The 15909-nt window shown below is 36.1% G+C and overlaps 2 protein-coding genes across 2 annotated transcripts in view; one reads left to right on the top strand and one right to left on the bottom strand.

Annotated features, from left to right (window-relative positions):
• The window catches only part of FAM185A (family with sequence similarity 185 member A), a 130040-nt gene that overhangs the window by 35187 nt on the left and 78944 nt on the right, over nucleotides 1–15909 (bottom strand). The gene's annotated exons all lie outside the window — the stretch shown is intronic.
• The window catches only part of FBXL13 (F-box and leucine rich repeat protein 13), a 168100-nt gene that overhangs the window by 131817 nt on the left and 20374 nt on the right, over nucleotides 1–15909 (top strand). The window contains exon 18 of the mRNA XM_010946662.3: nucleotides 5595–5678. Within this exon, the coding sequence (XP_010944964.1) occupies nucleotides 5595–5678 (84 nt within the window). The remainder of the gene's footprint in view (nucleotides 1–5594; nucleotides 5679–15909) is intronic.

Genomic DNA, 15909 nt, shown 5'->3' with positions numbered 1-15909 from the left:
GTAAGTACAAACACACACCCCCACGTCAGTCCAACATTTGATAACTAGTTAGTTCATTGCTGATATCTATCTACATAGCTAAGCAATTCCAGATGTAAAATTCTGGGGAAAAAGAATAGTTTTCAAAGAAATTGTCTCCTCCTAACTGTCTGGTGTACATGTACGTGTTCCTGGCATTGTGTAGTGTTCACTATTTCCAGTGACCCCTAACTGAACCACTTGCCAAACAACTCATACTCTCCAAATGAAGTCTTTGTTCACGCTGCTTCCTCAGGCTGCTTCATATTCTTTCACTTGTTGAAGCCTTAGTTTTTTTTTTTCTTTTTTCTTTTAAAAAATTTTAAAAGTTTTATTGCAGTATAGTTGATTTATAATGTGTTAGTTTCTGGTGTACAGCAATAGTGATTCAGTCATAGATATATATATATATATATATTCTTTTTTATTATAGGTTATTACAAGTTATTGAATATAGTCCCCTGTGCTATACAGTAGGATCTTGTTGTTTATCTATATTGTATAGTTTGAGCCTGCTAATCCCAAACTCCTAATTCACCCCTCCTGCCCTTTGATAATCTTAAGTTTGTTTTCTATGTCTGTGAGCCTGCGTTTTGGAAATAAGTTCATTTGTGTCATCTTTTTTTTTAGATTCCACATATAAGTGATATCATATGATACTTGTCTTTCTCTATCTGACTGACTTAGTATGATAATCTCTAGGTCCTTCCATGTTGCTGCAAATGGTATTATTTCATTCTTTTTTATGGCTGAGTAGTATTCAATTGTGTGTGTGGTGGTATATATATATATATGTTATATATAGGTATGTGTGTGTATATATATATACACTTCTTTATCCAATCATCTGTCGATGGACATTTAGGTTGCTTTTATGAATAGGCAGAAGACCTAAACAGATATCTCTCCAAAGACATACAGATGGCCAATAGGCAAATGAAAAGATACTCAATATCCCTAATTATCAGAGAAATGAAAATAAAAACTACAATGAGGTATCCCCTCACACCAGTCAAAATGGCCATCATTAAAAAGTCCACAAATGATAAATGCTGGAGAGCATGTAGAGAAAAAGGAACCCTTCTATACTGTTGGTGGGAATGTAATTTGGTGCAGCCACATATAGGGATTTCTTTAAAAACTAAAAATAGAGTTACTGTATGATCCAGCCATCTCATTCTTGGGCATATATCTAAAGAAAACTCTAATTCAAAAAGATACATGAACCCCAGTGATAATTACTCAGTTTTGAAGGCTTAATTCAAATTCTTCTTCCTCCATGAAAGTCTCTCCCAGACTGCCGCCTCTTCTTTCCAACTGAAAGCCGTCACTCCCTGCTCTGTGGTCCATATACCTCTCTTGAAACACATCCTCATTCTTTTTTGCATTATTGTCACTTATTCAGTAGAGAAGAAAAGTTTTGTATAGCTCTGTTGCATAGGATAAAGTCCAAATTCCTTAGAATAATGTACAAGGCTGTCATGACTTGGTGCCTGCTTCCTTTTGAGTCTTAAGTCTTAATACTCCCTTCAGTGGACCTGATACCAGAGCTATAATATAAGCCAATTTTCCACTAGGGACTCCTGGGCCCCTAAGATCCAGGCCCCTCAAATCCGTGGCCTATGAAGGAGCGAAGTACTCCCCAGAATTTCTAAGAATTCCTAAGGTCTTGCATTTTCACACATCCTGCAATGCTAGTGACTTCAGGAGGCTATCTGCTTTCCTTTGTGTTATCTGATTACAAAGTTTAGCTCCTTTTGAATTTTGAGAAAATAAACCTTTCCTGTAAAACATTCATGAATTTGGTTGACTTTCAAAGGAGATGAAGGAGATTTACATTTTCATGATGCTACAAGTTCCCTGAAAAGTTAAGTAGCCACTTGCCCTTTGCCCCACTGAGGCCCAGTTACTCCACCATGTTGGGTCCTCTTTCCTTCTTATTTTTGTCTTGTCTTTCCATTCTCCTCTTTCCATCCCTCTCAGAAATAAAACCTTGACACAACTAACCTCCAGGGCTTTTACCCCAAGCACTCAACAAGTTATTAAACCAAACCAAACCAAACCAAACCAAACCAAACCTCACAGTTTTTCCCTTAAGAGAAATTCTAGGCCAACTCTTAAGATAATTTTTTAAAAATCCATTTAAATCTAATCATGCCATGCTATACAGTTCCCTATCTGTAACATACTGTTTCATATCCTAGTGCTTTTGCACATTCTGTTTCTTCAGCTTAGAATGTCCTTCCCTCTATATCTTCTCAGCAATTTACACTTCTCCACTCGTAACTCTCCTCCATGCAGCCTTCTCTAACCCAAAACAGTAGCCTCATTTTCCCTCACTGGTTCTACCACTGTGCATAGTATTTACTTTTCACTGGCTTGTAATAATCTATTGTACATGTCTGTCTTCACTGCTAGACTATGGGCTCCTTGAAAGTAAACACTGCACCTCATCGACCTTTACACTTCCAGCTTCTATTCCAGAGCCTCATCAATATAATACATGCTAAATAAATGTTTACCAAATGAATGATGAATTAGGAATGAATGAATTTCGCCCAGATCTGCGATGTAAGACTTTCTAAGGTATAACGAAAGTCTGTAAAATACTGGAACCATCACTTGCTTCAGAAAACACCTTCTAATTGGGAGCATTTATAAGCCTTATGGTACCAAGTAGTACATGTTACCCAGCTGGCGTTGATATACTGTAAGTTATTAATCTGAAAAACTTCTCAGTCAAAAGCCATTAAAAAATGTATCTTTCTGACTGGAATAGTATTATTTGGCTTGATTAGAGAAGCTGGTCTCCCACAAACAGCACAAGGCATTTTTTAATGGAGGCCTCATTTCCTCCTGCTGGCTTAGATTTGTTGCTGTTCAGTTACAAAGTTGTGTTTACTTGCAGCAGCAGGGCCTTAGACTTGTCTGACATATTAGCATCATGACATCTCTTGGTCGCTGTCTTGCTAATAGATTGGCCATCTAGGTCTGAAGCTTGCTAATAAAAATAGATGAAAAGTGATCAATTCCTGTATTCATTTTGGACTGAAGGGCACTGTAGCAATAGTTATTTGTATTTAGTTATATAATTATTACATTGATCAATTCCATTTAAAAAAAATGTTTGTTGAGATATAATTCACATACTATAAAACTCACCAAAGTATATAATTAAGTGGTTTTTAGTATGTTGATAGAGTTGTTCAACCATCACAATTTAATTTCAGAACATTTTAATTACTCCAAAAAGAAACTTCCTTCCCATAAGCAGTCACTATCAACCCTTGGATCTCCCTAGGCAACCACTAATCTACTTCCTGTTTATATATACTTGCCTAGTCTGGACGTTTCATATAAGTGGAATCATACAATATGCAGCCTTCTGGGTCTAGCATCTTTTACTCAGCACAATGTTTTTAGTGTTCATCTATATAGTATCACGCATCAATACTTCTTCTTCTTTAGTTGGTAACTGATATTTCACTGTATGAATATAACACATTTTATTTATGCTTTCACCAGCTGGTGGACATTTGGGTTGTTTCACTTTTTTCTATTATGAATAACACTGCTAGAACATCTGAGTACAAGTGTTTTAGGTCGACATGTATTTTCATTTCTCTTGGGTGGAAGAGAAACGTTCTTTTCCACCCAAGAGATGGAGTGATGAAAATGTTCTGGAATTAAATTGTCATGGTTGTATAACTTATCAATATACTAAAACACACTGAATTGTGCACCTAGGAGTGGAATTGTTGGATCATATGGGAACTCTATGTTTAATTTTTTTAAGAATTGCCAGTATTCCAAAGTAACTGGACCATTTTACATTCTCAACAGCAGTGAATGAGGGTTCTAATTTCTTCACATCTTGCCAATGCTTGTTATTATCTGTCCTTTTAGTTATAGCCATTGTAGAATGTGTGTAGTAGTATCTCATTGTGGTTTTTGACTTGCATTTACTTAATGGCTAATGATGTTTAATTAATTAAATTTTGAGGCCATACATTTTAATGAACAATTACAGTGATGAAACATGGCATTCCATTTTAATATTAGTGTTCCATTTTAATAATTTTAAATAAAGTAGTAAAGATAATACAGGCTGTTAAGTGTCACACTTAGCAAGTGTACTTCATTTACAGCTCATCTTAAAAAATTCTAACTTGGTTACATAGAAGTTAAAAAAAGAAGTGAAAACTTCAGAGAGAGTTTCATAGGACAAATTCCACATAGAATAATAAAACATATTTAGCTATCATCAGGTATAGGGCAAAGAGAATATGCATTTCTTACTTGATTTTTTTGTTCAAACAACTTAGTTTCTGTTGGGGGAAAATCTAATTTCCAATTCTTCTAACTTGAAGAAAAGAGCATCCACATCTGGAACCCAGACCATATGTGATGGCTTCACAGGGTTTGCTCATTCTTTGTTTTGAACTGAGAAGGCAGAAACATAATGTGTTGTAGCAAAAGAATCCACATTTGCAATAAAATTAAAAGAATAAATGGAGTGATTTCATTTTTGGGTGGTGTACAGAACTGTTAAACGAAATTAGAAATTGCAGTTTAAGCAGTGGCTTTAATCAAGCAGAATTTCAGGCACTTTTCCCCCTTGATCTAGGTTTTGTTTTTGAAAAATGAAAGGGCCTAACACATGCATCAGTGGAAAAAACAAGATATTGGCATGGCCCATTTTCAATTATAGTACAAATGTGATTTTTAAGATCAATAAAATGTAAACCAGTCCTGAAAATAAAATGTAAAAAAGAGAAATCATATACCATTTCTGGCATTTTCCCTGCTAGCCAACTCTGGGGCCATAGAATGAGAAGAGACTGCTCCTGTCTACATAGTCTAGGAAGCATATCCTACGGAATTATACAAGTAACGCATCCTGAATGCAAAGCAGGAGGATGGCATCTGTAAGGCATATTGGTCAGTTCCTAATCTGAGTGTTGTGTCAGTTGAGGTAGAAGCTACTGAGAAATGGGCCAGCAAAACCACACATAAAAAATTGAAGGCCTAAAAGTACAATTGGCTCTTTAAAAATAAATAGAGATAAAGTTTTTAACTTGAAAAAAGAAGTGAGCTAATGATGAATGATCATATGTCTATAGGCCTTTATATAAAGATCTGTTTATTCTCTCTCTAAGCAATTAGACATAATAAAATGAGCCAAAGATTTTCAGATTTTTAGTTTAGGCATAAATAAGAACTTATGGAAAAACAGATTCATTAACCTCATGAATGTCTTCAAAATAAAGCTGTAAGCTTAGAAGTCTTTAAGATCTCTTTATATTGATTCAGACAATGTTTACCTGGAAACAGGAGGTAAAATAGGAAGTTTTCTGGTTCTGGGATTTGTAACACTTTTTGCAAAACATTAGAGACAACCTCAAAATTTTATTTAATGTTGCCTAATCAAAGTGATTTTATGCTTGGTAAGTGTAAAGAAATATGAGACAGAGTCAAGTTTTTAAAATTTGCATAGATGGTTGTTATCTTATTGGAAATATACCTTCCATACTAAGTTATAATCATCAAATAATCTTTATATTAAATATTTTTAGGGCTTGATGATACTTTCCAGACACAGAAAATTAAAGGAACTTTCTCTATCTGAGTGTGATAAAATCACTGATGTTGGAATTCAGGTAATATAATTAAGGTCTTTTTTTTTTTTTTTAAAGAATTAAGACTGAAAATTAAGCACAAACTGAATAAATGCTGTAGGTCAACAGAAAAAAGAAGCGGATGGGAAAACAACACACTGATCTTGGTTGAGCCAAGATCAACTCCTGCCTCTAGTCAGATCTCCACAGCGTAACGTGACTGAAAGTATTTGCTTTCCCATTTTTCCAGGTGACTCTCTCCCGTCCAAGTGTCATACTCATAGGATAAATAGGGATAGGCAGACATTTTACTTGGAGAATGATGAACTCCAGTGTGGTAAAAGGTTTCTCATGGAATGGGAGTGTTCTGTAGATAGAAATGTCATATAATCTAACCGTGAAAAATTGAGGGAGTTTGAAAAATTACACCAGATACTTAACAATTAGAGGCTTAAGTTACTCAAACATAGTTGGCAGCATACTTTACCAGGATGGAAAGCAGGAGACAAGTAATTGGATAGGATAAATGATTATGTGCTCAAATGGTACTTTAAGAACTCATGAGAAAGGTAAATTTCCTAGATCTGGTCTTGAGTGATATACAGGAAGTCATAAAGTAGCTATTGTGAGCAGGCCGCATGTAATGTTTACCACAACATTAAGCATCTCAGTCAGCAGTTAACAGAAGAAAAATGGAAATCATATGTCATACATGTATCAAACTAGGACAAAATCTGGCTACTTACTAGTAGAATAATGGAAGAAAACACTTTTAAAGGGAACCAATAATCTAGGAATGTGGAACTGCTTAATGCATTGGAAACTTCATTTATAGTATCCTGAGAGTTTTTGCAGCAACGTGTATGGACCTGGAAATTGTCATTCTAAGTGAAGAAAGCCAGAAAGAGAAAGAAAAATACCATATGATACCACTTATATGTGGAATCAAAAAAAAAAAAAGATAAAGACACAAGTGAACTTATTTACAAAAAAGAAACAGACTTGGGGGCAAGGGGGTGGGAAGGGATAAGTTGGGAGTTCAGGATTTGTAGATAGTAACTATTATATATAAAACAGATAAACGACAAGTTTCTTCTGTATAGCACAGTGAATGACATTCAATATCTTATAGTAACCTATAGTGAAAAATATGAAAATGAATATATGTATGTATATATCACTGAAATATGCTGTACACCAGAAATTGACATAACATTGTAAACTGACTATACGTCAATAAAAGTAAACAAACAAACAAACAAACAAACAAAAAGTGTCCTGCGAGTTCAAAACCCGAAGTATCTGGGGCTAAACTAGGAAAAAAATTTTTAAAAATAGAAACTCATAATAAGATCAAAGGATTTATCTCACACATGGAAAGATAATGCAAATGACAGCTGAAAAGTCCACCAGAGCAAACTTGAAGTTAAATTGTCTTGCATGAATTTGAAATGGTTTCTGTAAGAAGTTCTAATGTGACTAATAGTAGAGTGTTAAAATATTACATGGTGGTGGGCTACAGAGAGTGCCAGGTCAGATGGTGCTCTAGACTTTAGCATAGAATTTTAGCATTCTGATGCTGAAGGAACCTTAGAACCATGTAAACCAACTCCATAATTTAATGGGTGAGGAAACTAAGGCCCAGAGGGTTTAAATGATTAGTCCAAAATTCTATGCCTTCTCAGCAAACTAATCTTACTAATCTAGCTTTATGGAAATGAAGAGTAGAAATGGAGAACTTCTGTTCTAAATAGCTGTTTAGCAATATAACTTAGTGGGAAAACATTTTCAAACGATTTTTTCTGGATTTCATTGTGTCTGGACAATGTAATGGTACTCAAGGGGAAAATGTAATGCCACTAAGAAATCTCCTTTAAGAGGCATTAGTGTCAAGCAATATCAATTTCTTGTTTCAGACCCTGGTTACTAAGGTTCTAACAGGTTCCTAAGAAATCTGCCTAGTAATATGTTCAACTGTATAAAGAGTTAAAAAGAACAAACACTATCTTTCAAAACAAAGATCCCAGAAGGACTATCAAGTTGTATACAGGGCAAGATTATAACTCTATGGCAACAAAAGAGGTTACAAAACATTTAGATGCATGTAACCTACTAGGAGAAAAAGCCAAAATGTTCCTTTAGGGTTAAACCATGATTTACCTATTGCACTTCATTTAAGGATTAAACATGCATTTACATAAAACTTTATCCATGAATAGGATCTACTCAGGCTTTCAAAGGGTCTTTGACAAGGTGACAGAACAAAGGTTATTAAAATTAAACAGTTTAGTGTTAACATTTCTAAAGCTGGATTATATTCCTTATACTGTGATCAATTACATGTGACCAATAACTACAAATCAGAAGTATCGAAACCTACCATGGTGATGACATGGACTTTTAATACCCATCACTTGTTAATTTTAAAATGCTTCTTGGGATGAGAGAGTGCTGACCAAAGTCTGAGGCTAAGTATCAGGAAGCCAGTGCTTTCTGCCATTTGAGTCTACGGGTTCCAGGCCTTTTTATTTTAACTCTTTGGAGCCTGAAAACCATACTACTTTTAGATGTTCTAAGATTTTAGATGACAGCATTTACCCATATGCTAGCTATGTGGTCATACAGCTGAGTGTGGCATAGCTTTAAAAAAGGGTAAACCTAAAAAAAAAATAGCATGTATTTGTTTTCAGTGATCTAAGAGAGAAAATACAAGAGGGGGAATACCGGAGCATGGAAATACAGAATTATTTAATTATTATTCAAGTTCATGAAAAAAATTTTTTTCCCTTTCTCATCATCCTTTTTTCCTCCCTGCTTTTGCAGTGAGTGTGTGTGCATGCTTTTAACCTGCTTTTACCTCTTCCAAGTTTCCAAGATTCATGCTTCTGGGCATGTGGTTTCCTTCTCCTCCTTCCCTCCTTCAGCCCAAAGATTAAGGTCCAAAAGAGAGGAGACAAAGAAGGGGGAGGAGAAAGTGACACATAAGCCAATTTCATAATTCCTTATCTGGATTTACACAACAGGGGGAAGAGAATGAACTAAGGTGATTAAGTTGAGATTTTTATATTATCCTCAATTTACTAGGGATCTTCTTTCTTATTATTTATAGAAAGTAACTATAGGAGATTCTCTTTAGCTTAAGACATTGAAAACTACATAATGATTTAATGAAAAAAAGGAGGAGATAAGCATTTTTACCCTGGTTTGGTTTTGCAAGAGTCATGAACATAATAAGAATAAAAAATTACCTCATTTTAGTTTTACTGGAAACCACTGCACATGCAGTTTGAGTGTCTGGAGCCTCAGATGTATTGACTTCTTAGGATCTGGTTTTAATTACTTTCCCCAACTTCAATTTTTTCTGAGAATATTAGACATTCAATAATCATTTTAAACTAAAATTATTTGGTGCTCTTGAAAGACACACTCATTTTGGAAGCAATGTTTGATATAGTCATAATCGAGCATTTCTTAAGAAACTTTTTCCCTGAGCATTTTATAAATAACAGACTGTCAAGTTTAGCAAAAGAACTGGTTTAATTGGGATGTTACAATACAAATAAATTGGAAGTTCTGTCTTATTGAATTGTTTGGCTAGAACCAATGGAATAAATACAATTATTTACTCTGGTTGCTTATTACATTCCCTTAACCTAGTTTATATTTCTCATTCCCTTTTTTTTGGAATGAAGTATGCTATAAATACATTAATGCAATATCCATATGTGAATGTGCATATTTTTCTTTATGCAGGTGATTTGTGAGTGAAAACCTTGTAGACTGACAAAAAAATTTCGATTATTTCAATGCTGGTAGGTTAAGGTAGTTGATTAAGAAAGGGCATTTTAGAGGAGAAAATCAGGTTTAATTCTGATCCATCACAAGAACTTATACATGTGTGTATGCAGTAAAAGTGTGTGTACGTGTGCTTACATGTAAATATGTAAATGTATACCTATGTGCAACATACGTGTGCAAATCAAATGTGTACAAGTTTTAGCATGTGTTGGTGACATATGTTTACATGTAAATATATGTAAATATATACCTAATTGTCTAGTATATGTATGTAAATGAAATATATGTACACATTACAGTAGTTGCTAGATTGCATGCGTATGTCAATGTGTGTGGATATTTATTAAGCCCAAATTGTGTACAGAGATGCTATAAAATTATTTATTTCTAGGCCAAAACCAAATAAATGATGATTAATGTTCAAGGCAAATAAAAATTAGTTTCTTGAAGAATTATCTTTTTGTTTATATTTTAATTTTAAAAATTAAATATCCATGTAAATGACAAGGCTTTTTTCCTATACTAAAGCGACAGTTTGGAATATGCTTTCAGAAGAAATAATTCGCTAATTTTTACTCCTATGAATGAACCAATGCATTTTTTAGTGGTAAACCTAAATTAAAATTGACTAAATGTATGTATGTAAGAGCATTTAACAATCCTATGATACTACATAATATTTAATTGCTATTATTCTTGAGAATAATGTAGGAGAATATACTGGGTAAAAAGAAAATGGATCATTGTTTTTCACTGAGATTATGATTTTAACCATATTTTCCAACATCCCAGTTAATTTAGTATAATGCTTAGCATACTGATGTACACACCTATGCACTTAATTAACCCTTCTACTTATGGCAACTTACATGTGCCCTAAGCCCCAGATAGGAGCGTTTTTCATCTTTACTCAGCCTGAGTCCATATCTACTTCTGTTCCCATCTCATAACAGTGTGTATCGTGTTAGCATACCACAAATGCAGGCCTCTCTGTTGAAGCCTCCTCATCGTCCACCCATGTGTAAGACTGGTCACACCTTGGAGGAAGAAGGCCTACAGTGCCAAAATGGCATAAGGAACATTCCCTTTTCTACATTAATTTTATATCCTGTAACTTTGTTATAATTGTTTATTAGTTCCATTATTTGGTGTTTTGTTTTGTTTTGGTTTTGTTTGCTTGTTTTGGCTTTTTGTTGATTCTTTGGGATTTTCTGCATAACAATCATACCACCTGGAAGCAAAGGTAGTTTTATTTTTTTCCTTTCTGATCTTTTATTTCTTTTTCTTATCTTATTGATTAGTTAGGAATTCCAATATGATGTAAAATAGGAGTGGTAAGGGAGGACACCCTTGCCTTATTCTCTATCTTTGGGGGAAACCACTTGGTTTCTTCCCATTAGGTGTGACGTTAGATGTAGGTTTTTTGTAGATGTTCTTTATCAAGTTGAGGGCAGTTTCCCTCTATTCCTACTTTGCTGGGAGTGTTTATCAGGAATAGATGCTGGATTTTATCAAATGCAATTACTGATAGGATCATGTGATTTTTCTTCTTTAGCCTATTGATATGATGAATGACATTAATTGATTTTTGAATTTTTGAAGCAGCCTCCAGGGCATTATTTCAAAATGGTTACTTTATCCCTCCCCTTGCACCTTCATTCTGAGAACTTTGTGGGCCTCCTGGAGGTAAAGTTTACAGAAGTATGGAGGTCCACCTAAAGCTGGGCTGACAGGAGTTCTCTCAGGCTATTCCACTCTTAGTCTCCAGCAGTTACTCAATTACCCTTTCAGTGTTCCTACTGGTACTGGCTCCAGCCACAAGTTTCCAGTTGTAGTAAGCCTCAATTCTCTGTATCATCTGTCTCTCCAGTTTTCAGGGTGGTGGTTTGTTTTCTGGCCTCAATTATCTGACAGATCTAAGAAGAGCTGTTGATTTTCAGTTTGCTCAGCTTTTCTTGTTTTGAGGATGGGAGTGATAAGTTCCAGACTCTAATGATGGACTGGAAATTGGAAGTCTGGAACATTACTTTTGGATCCCTGGATGCTGGCTGAATCAGTGGCAACCAAAAGAGATGACAAATGTAAAGCAGGCTCTGAATCAGATCTTGAGAGCCCAGGAATGAAGTCAGGAACTGGAGGGTATAAGAGCCAAGAGCAGAGAGCTATAGGTGAGCTGGGCAGGTAGACAGTCACTGTTGATAAGCATAGCATCCATGGCTGTGAATGGCTCTCTTGGAGCTCTCTGCGCATGCAGCCTGGCTGTGCTCTTACAGACAGGGCCTATGGCTGCCCCAAAGTTCAGGTACTTAGGTTATGTCCATTCAGAAATATCTTAAGCTTCCTTAGTACAACACTAAAATTTTATTTGCAATCACCAAATTAGAGAAAATCTAGATGATTAAGTTCAACTTGGATGAATAACTCCATGCTTTCATGTAAGACAATACTCAGACTGTCTCATTCAGATTAATTAATTTTGTGAAAATGTGACATTTTGCTCAGTAACTGAATTAGTAACATTTTGACTGGACTTTCTATGCAGTGGACACTGAGATAATTTGTTTGTTTTTTAAAAACAGAACTCATTCTAAAATTTTTAAATGTTGATGCTGGGTCTAGTGGAATAAAGAGACTAATAAACAGACAAATTCAATGCCACATGGTGATTGTTAGCTAACATTAATTTAGCATTAACAAGAACATGCCAGGCACTGTTCCAAGTATTTCCCATATATTAGTGACCTACCTTATGAGGTAGGTTATACTTTTAATTCCATTTTACAGGTAAGGAAACTGAGATACAAAGAGGTTAAGAATCTTGCCCCAAGTCATGAAACAAGCAAGCACATGAGCTAGGGTGACAATTTTGGCCATTATGCTGTGATAAAGGAAGCAATGGAAGGATTCAGTTGAGATACTTAATCTAGCATGGGAATGCCAAGGAGAGTTCATCTGTTGGAAAAATCACTTAATAAGCAATGAGATAGACTGAAGGGCAGAGGGGAGAAAGGATAGCTATGATTAAATCACAATCACACTTAAAGGCAGGAATATAAGTCAAGAGGTTTTTGTTACAGTCTAGAGGAGAGAGGATGGAAGCCTGAACAGTGAGTCTGGAGAGAAGGGAATGAATTGGAGAACATCTAGGTAGCAAAATCCATGACTGCTGATAGTTTGGATGGGACGAGCTAAAAGACAAAGTTAAGGATGATGTCTATGCTTCTGATTTGGTGGCCAGGGAGGTTTGTGGTACCCCCATTGTCAAGCCCTTTCCCATAGCTAAGTGAGGTATCCAGGACTGTGAACTCCCAAATCCTCTGCAGTATTTTGACATTTATTGTTACACTTTCTCTTCTTTTGAGTGATTTTGTCCATGCTTCCTCTAAGCTCTCATCACTCCTCTACTCTTAAGACAGTCTTTTAAGCATCCCCTCTCCCACTCTCTCTACCCACAGGCTTGTGGTGACTGTAGGAAGGCTAAAGGAGCTCTGTTGTAATTTCTATTTTTACTCACAGGTAATTTGAAAGTTGAGGTGTTCTCTGTCTCTTAGTAATGATGAATGTATGGGTCCTATATAATTTTATTTGTTCTCTCTGTAGATTTTACAGTTTGAGGAAGAAGGGAAGATTCAGACACAGATAACTGTCATTGTTCTTTGAACCTAAACATGGCCTCTTATCTTTTTATTTTTAATGAAAATAGTATCTCTAACAGAGATGGATATCTGTTTGTTAAAGCCCTGCAACCAGAATGCAGTGGGTAGTATTCTTAATTACATAAGAGAAATAAGAGGCACGTGGTAGTGGTTCAGCCTCATCAGCTCTCTTGTGTCTTTCCTATCTGGCTTGTAATTTGTATTTTTCACAAGCTGGTTCACTGATATCTCGCAAATGGCACCACTGATGATTTCTAGTCGTAGCTTAGTTTAATGTCATGTTCTCCGGTGATCATAAAGATATCTGACAACTTTTTATTTTGGGTATAAACATCAGTGGTGATGCTAGAACCTCCACTTCCCTCATTTTTCTCTTAGGGGCCTTTCTTTTTTGAGACCCTACATCTTGCAGTAACTGCTTGGACACTTGAGACAACAAGTACCTTTTCTCCTTTAATCTTCAGTGTTTTAACCTCTTTTATCCATTCTTTTGGGCAACAAATTTTTTACTTTGCTTTTTATTTGACCTTCAGTTTAGTAAGAAATTTATCTTGATTTAGAAAGAGAAAGGGAAGTAGAGAGGACGAATCAAAGAATAAGGGACTGGAAAGCATGGCCTTATGGGGCAAATCATGAGCTACTTCATAGCTGGAAGAACAGCAGAGCAAGGTCAATGGCTGTTCATACAGCCTGATTGAGGAATGCTCAGTAAGTTGAGTGGTTCTGCAGATGTCTACTTCAGGCTGAGTCCAAGTGGGGACTGGGGGTTCAGTGTTACCAGTCCTCTACCCTGGACTACCTGTGCTGAAGAAGTGAAACCCTCACAACTAGCGTAGAGCATCTACATGGATACTCAGGTTGGAAAGGCCTAGGAGTAGTCATCTCATTTCCGAGCAGTCCCAAGTCCTCCTCCCCAAGAATGGTCTATGGCCAGCCTGTTTGGATGTTTCTTTCTAGAGCATAAGAAGAGCTGGATTCATGCCTTGCCCTAACATTCATGTTGGATTCATTCTTGCCCGAAAACCAAGAACTGAAGTATTCTTCAGGGACTCTCTTCTGATCTTAAACTCTTGCTTTGAATTATTAACTTTCTGAATAATTATAAAATATTTGTTTATGCAAGATTCTCATTATTCATTCTCATTAGTTGATAGACTCCACCTCTTAGTGCTAAACCAAAATTGATTTTAGTGGCCTTTGACACATACTGACTTACAATGCCAAAGATGGATTAGATGTGTTGGCTCCACATAGCAACAAGTTTTTTTAAAAACCAACATTGATTTCTATTTGGTTTCCAAGATTAAATCATTCAAAAATTGTCAAAGCATGAGATTTCAATAATTCCACCTCTTCTCCAGGGAAACAGTTATGTTTATGAGCTGCAAGGAAAGCAACAGAGAATCTCTTTCCAAAATGGCTTTAATCCTTGGCCTTTGGTGCAGTGGAAGCTCTGAAACCACCTGCATGTGAGGAGAGAGACATCCAGACGTCTGGGCACTTTATCTCTTGGCCATATTGCTCAGGAAAATTCTTTATCTCATCCACTACTACATGCCACTATTAGGCTATAATTGACTAAGTTGTCTATGATGAAGATCCCAGAAGCTCCCAGGTTCAGAGTCATTTTACAGGTTCTTGGGAGAAGAAACTAAGGAATTCTTCTGGTAGAATTAAGAAGTGGGTATCTGGTACCTTGTGGAAAAAGCAACCCCCACAAAACCTAGAACAAGTAAGCTTTGTCACAGAAACTGGTGCTTCATACCTATCCATGCCAAGAATGGTCTCCTACAGTTTATAATATAGAACAATATACCTTAAGAGACCTAAGGCACCTAGAATTAACTGAGTCACAGACAAAGTCCTACCAAGATACTGAGGCATTATTCCTTCTTCAAAGGTTTTGGGCAAAATAAATAAGCTCAGAATTCTCTGTTGCTTCCCACACTAGTGTGTTTCCAAGTGTAGAGGCAATTTAATAGAATTAGAAATTTGCCAGACTTCAAAGGATGTGGAATTTGACAGCTCATCATTTTCACATAGTCTGTAAGGTTCCAAGGGATACTGGAGTCATGGGTACCATGCTTCCCTGGCTGATAAACAGATGAAACTGAGAACACCCCACACAAGTCCTGGCTTCTTGCCTATTCCCCCTGGAGAGAACCATTCTCTGACAACTGAAGTGCTGATGCGTCACTAAGTAAGTGCGCACATCTGTTATTTCCATGTTGAGCATACACAGAAAAGAACTATAAGAGAATGTGTTAAAAGGAAAATAATCCTTTGGGGGCCTCTTCAAATTTAAGCTGTCCCTGGAACATTAGTTTTTCCTATGTAAGATAAAATGTACCAAAAGTTAAACAAAACCTGTCAGATTGTCTGAAGGCAAAAATAAAAAAGCAGGAAAGATGAATATCAGATTCCCACTTTCCTACAACAGTATGAGTTTATACTTCTTAAACCTAGGTACTTAATCTTTTTTTGATCTCTCTTTTATGCATCATGCCTGGGGTCTTTGTGCCTCACCTGACATGAACTGAGTCTCTGTGGCATGTCTCATAGGAGATAAGATTTCCCCATGTTACAACTTGTAGTAGTCCTCTCTCTCAAATTCCAGTTAAATTCTGTGCATGCTATTTCCTCATCCCAAAGCCTTCAGTCTGTTGACGGTGGCGATGTGGTGCTCTCAGGTCTTAAACAGCAGATGAGACTGTTCCAGGATCTCTTTGGTTCCACTGCTGACAGGCAAAAGCCAGCATTTGCACAGGGCATTATATCTGCTAAAGGTTTTTGGAGTACACATTTTCTTTCCATCTTTC

Source organism: Camelus bactrianus, chromosome 7, assembly GCF_048773025.1.
Source record: "Camelus bactrianus isolate YW-2024 breed Bactrian camel chromosome 7, ASM4877302v1, whole genome shotgun sequence".
Lineage (NCBI taxonomy): Eukaryota > Metazoa > Chordata > Mammalia > Artiodactyla > Camelidae > Camelus > Camelus bactrianus.
This window is presented reverse-complemented; position numbering and strand designations above follow the sequence as displayed.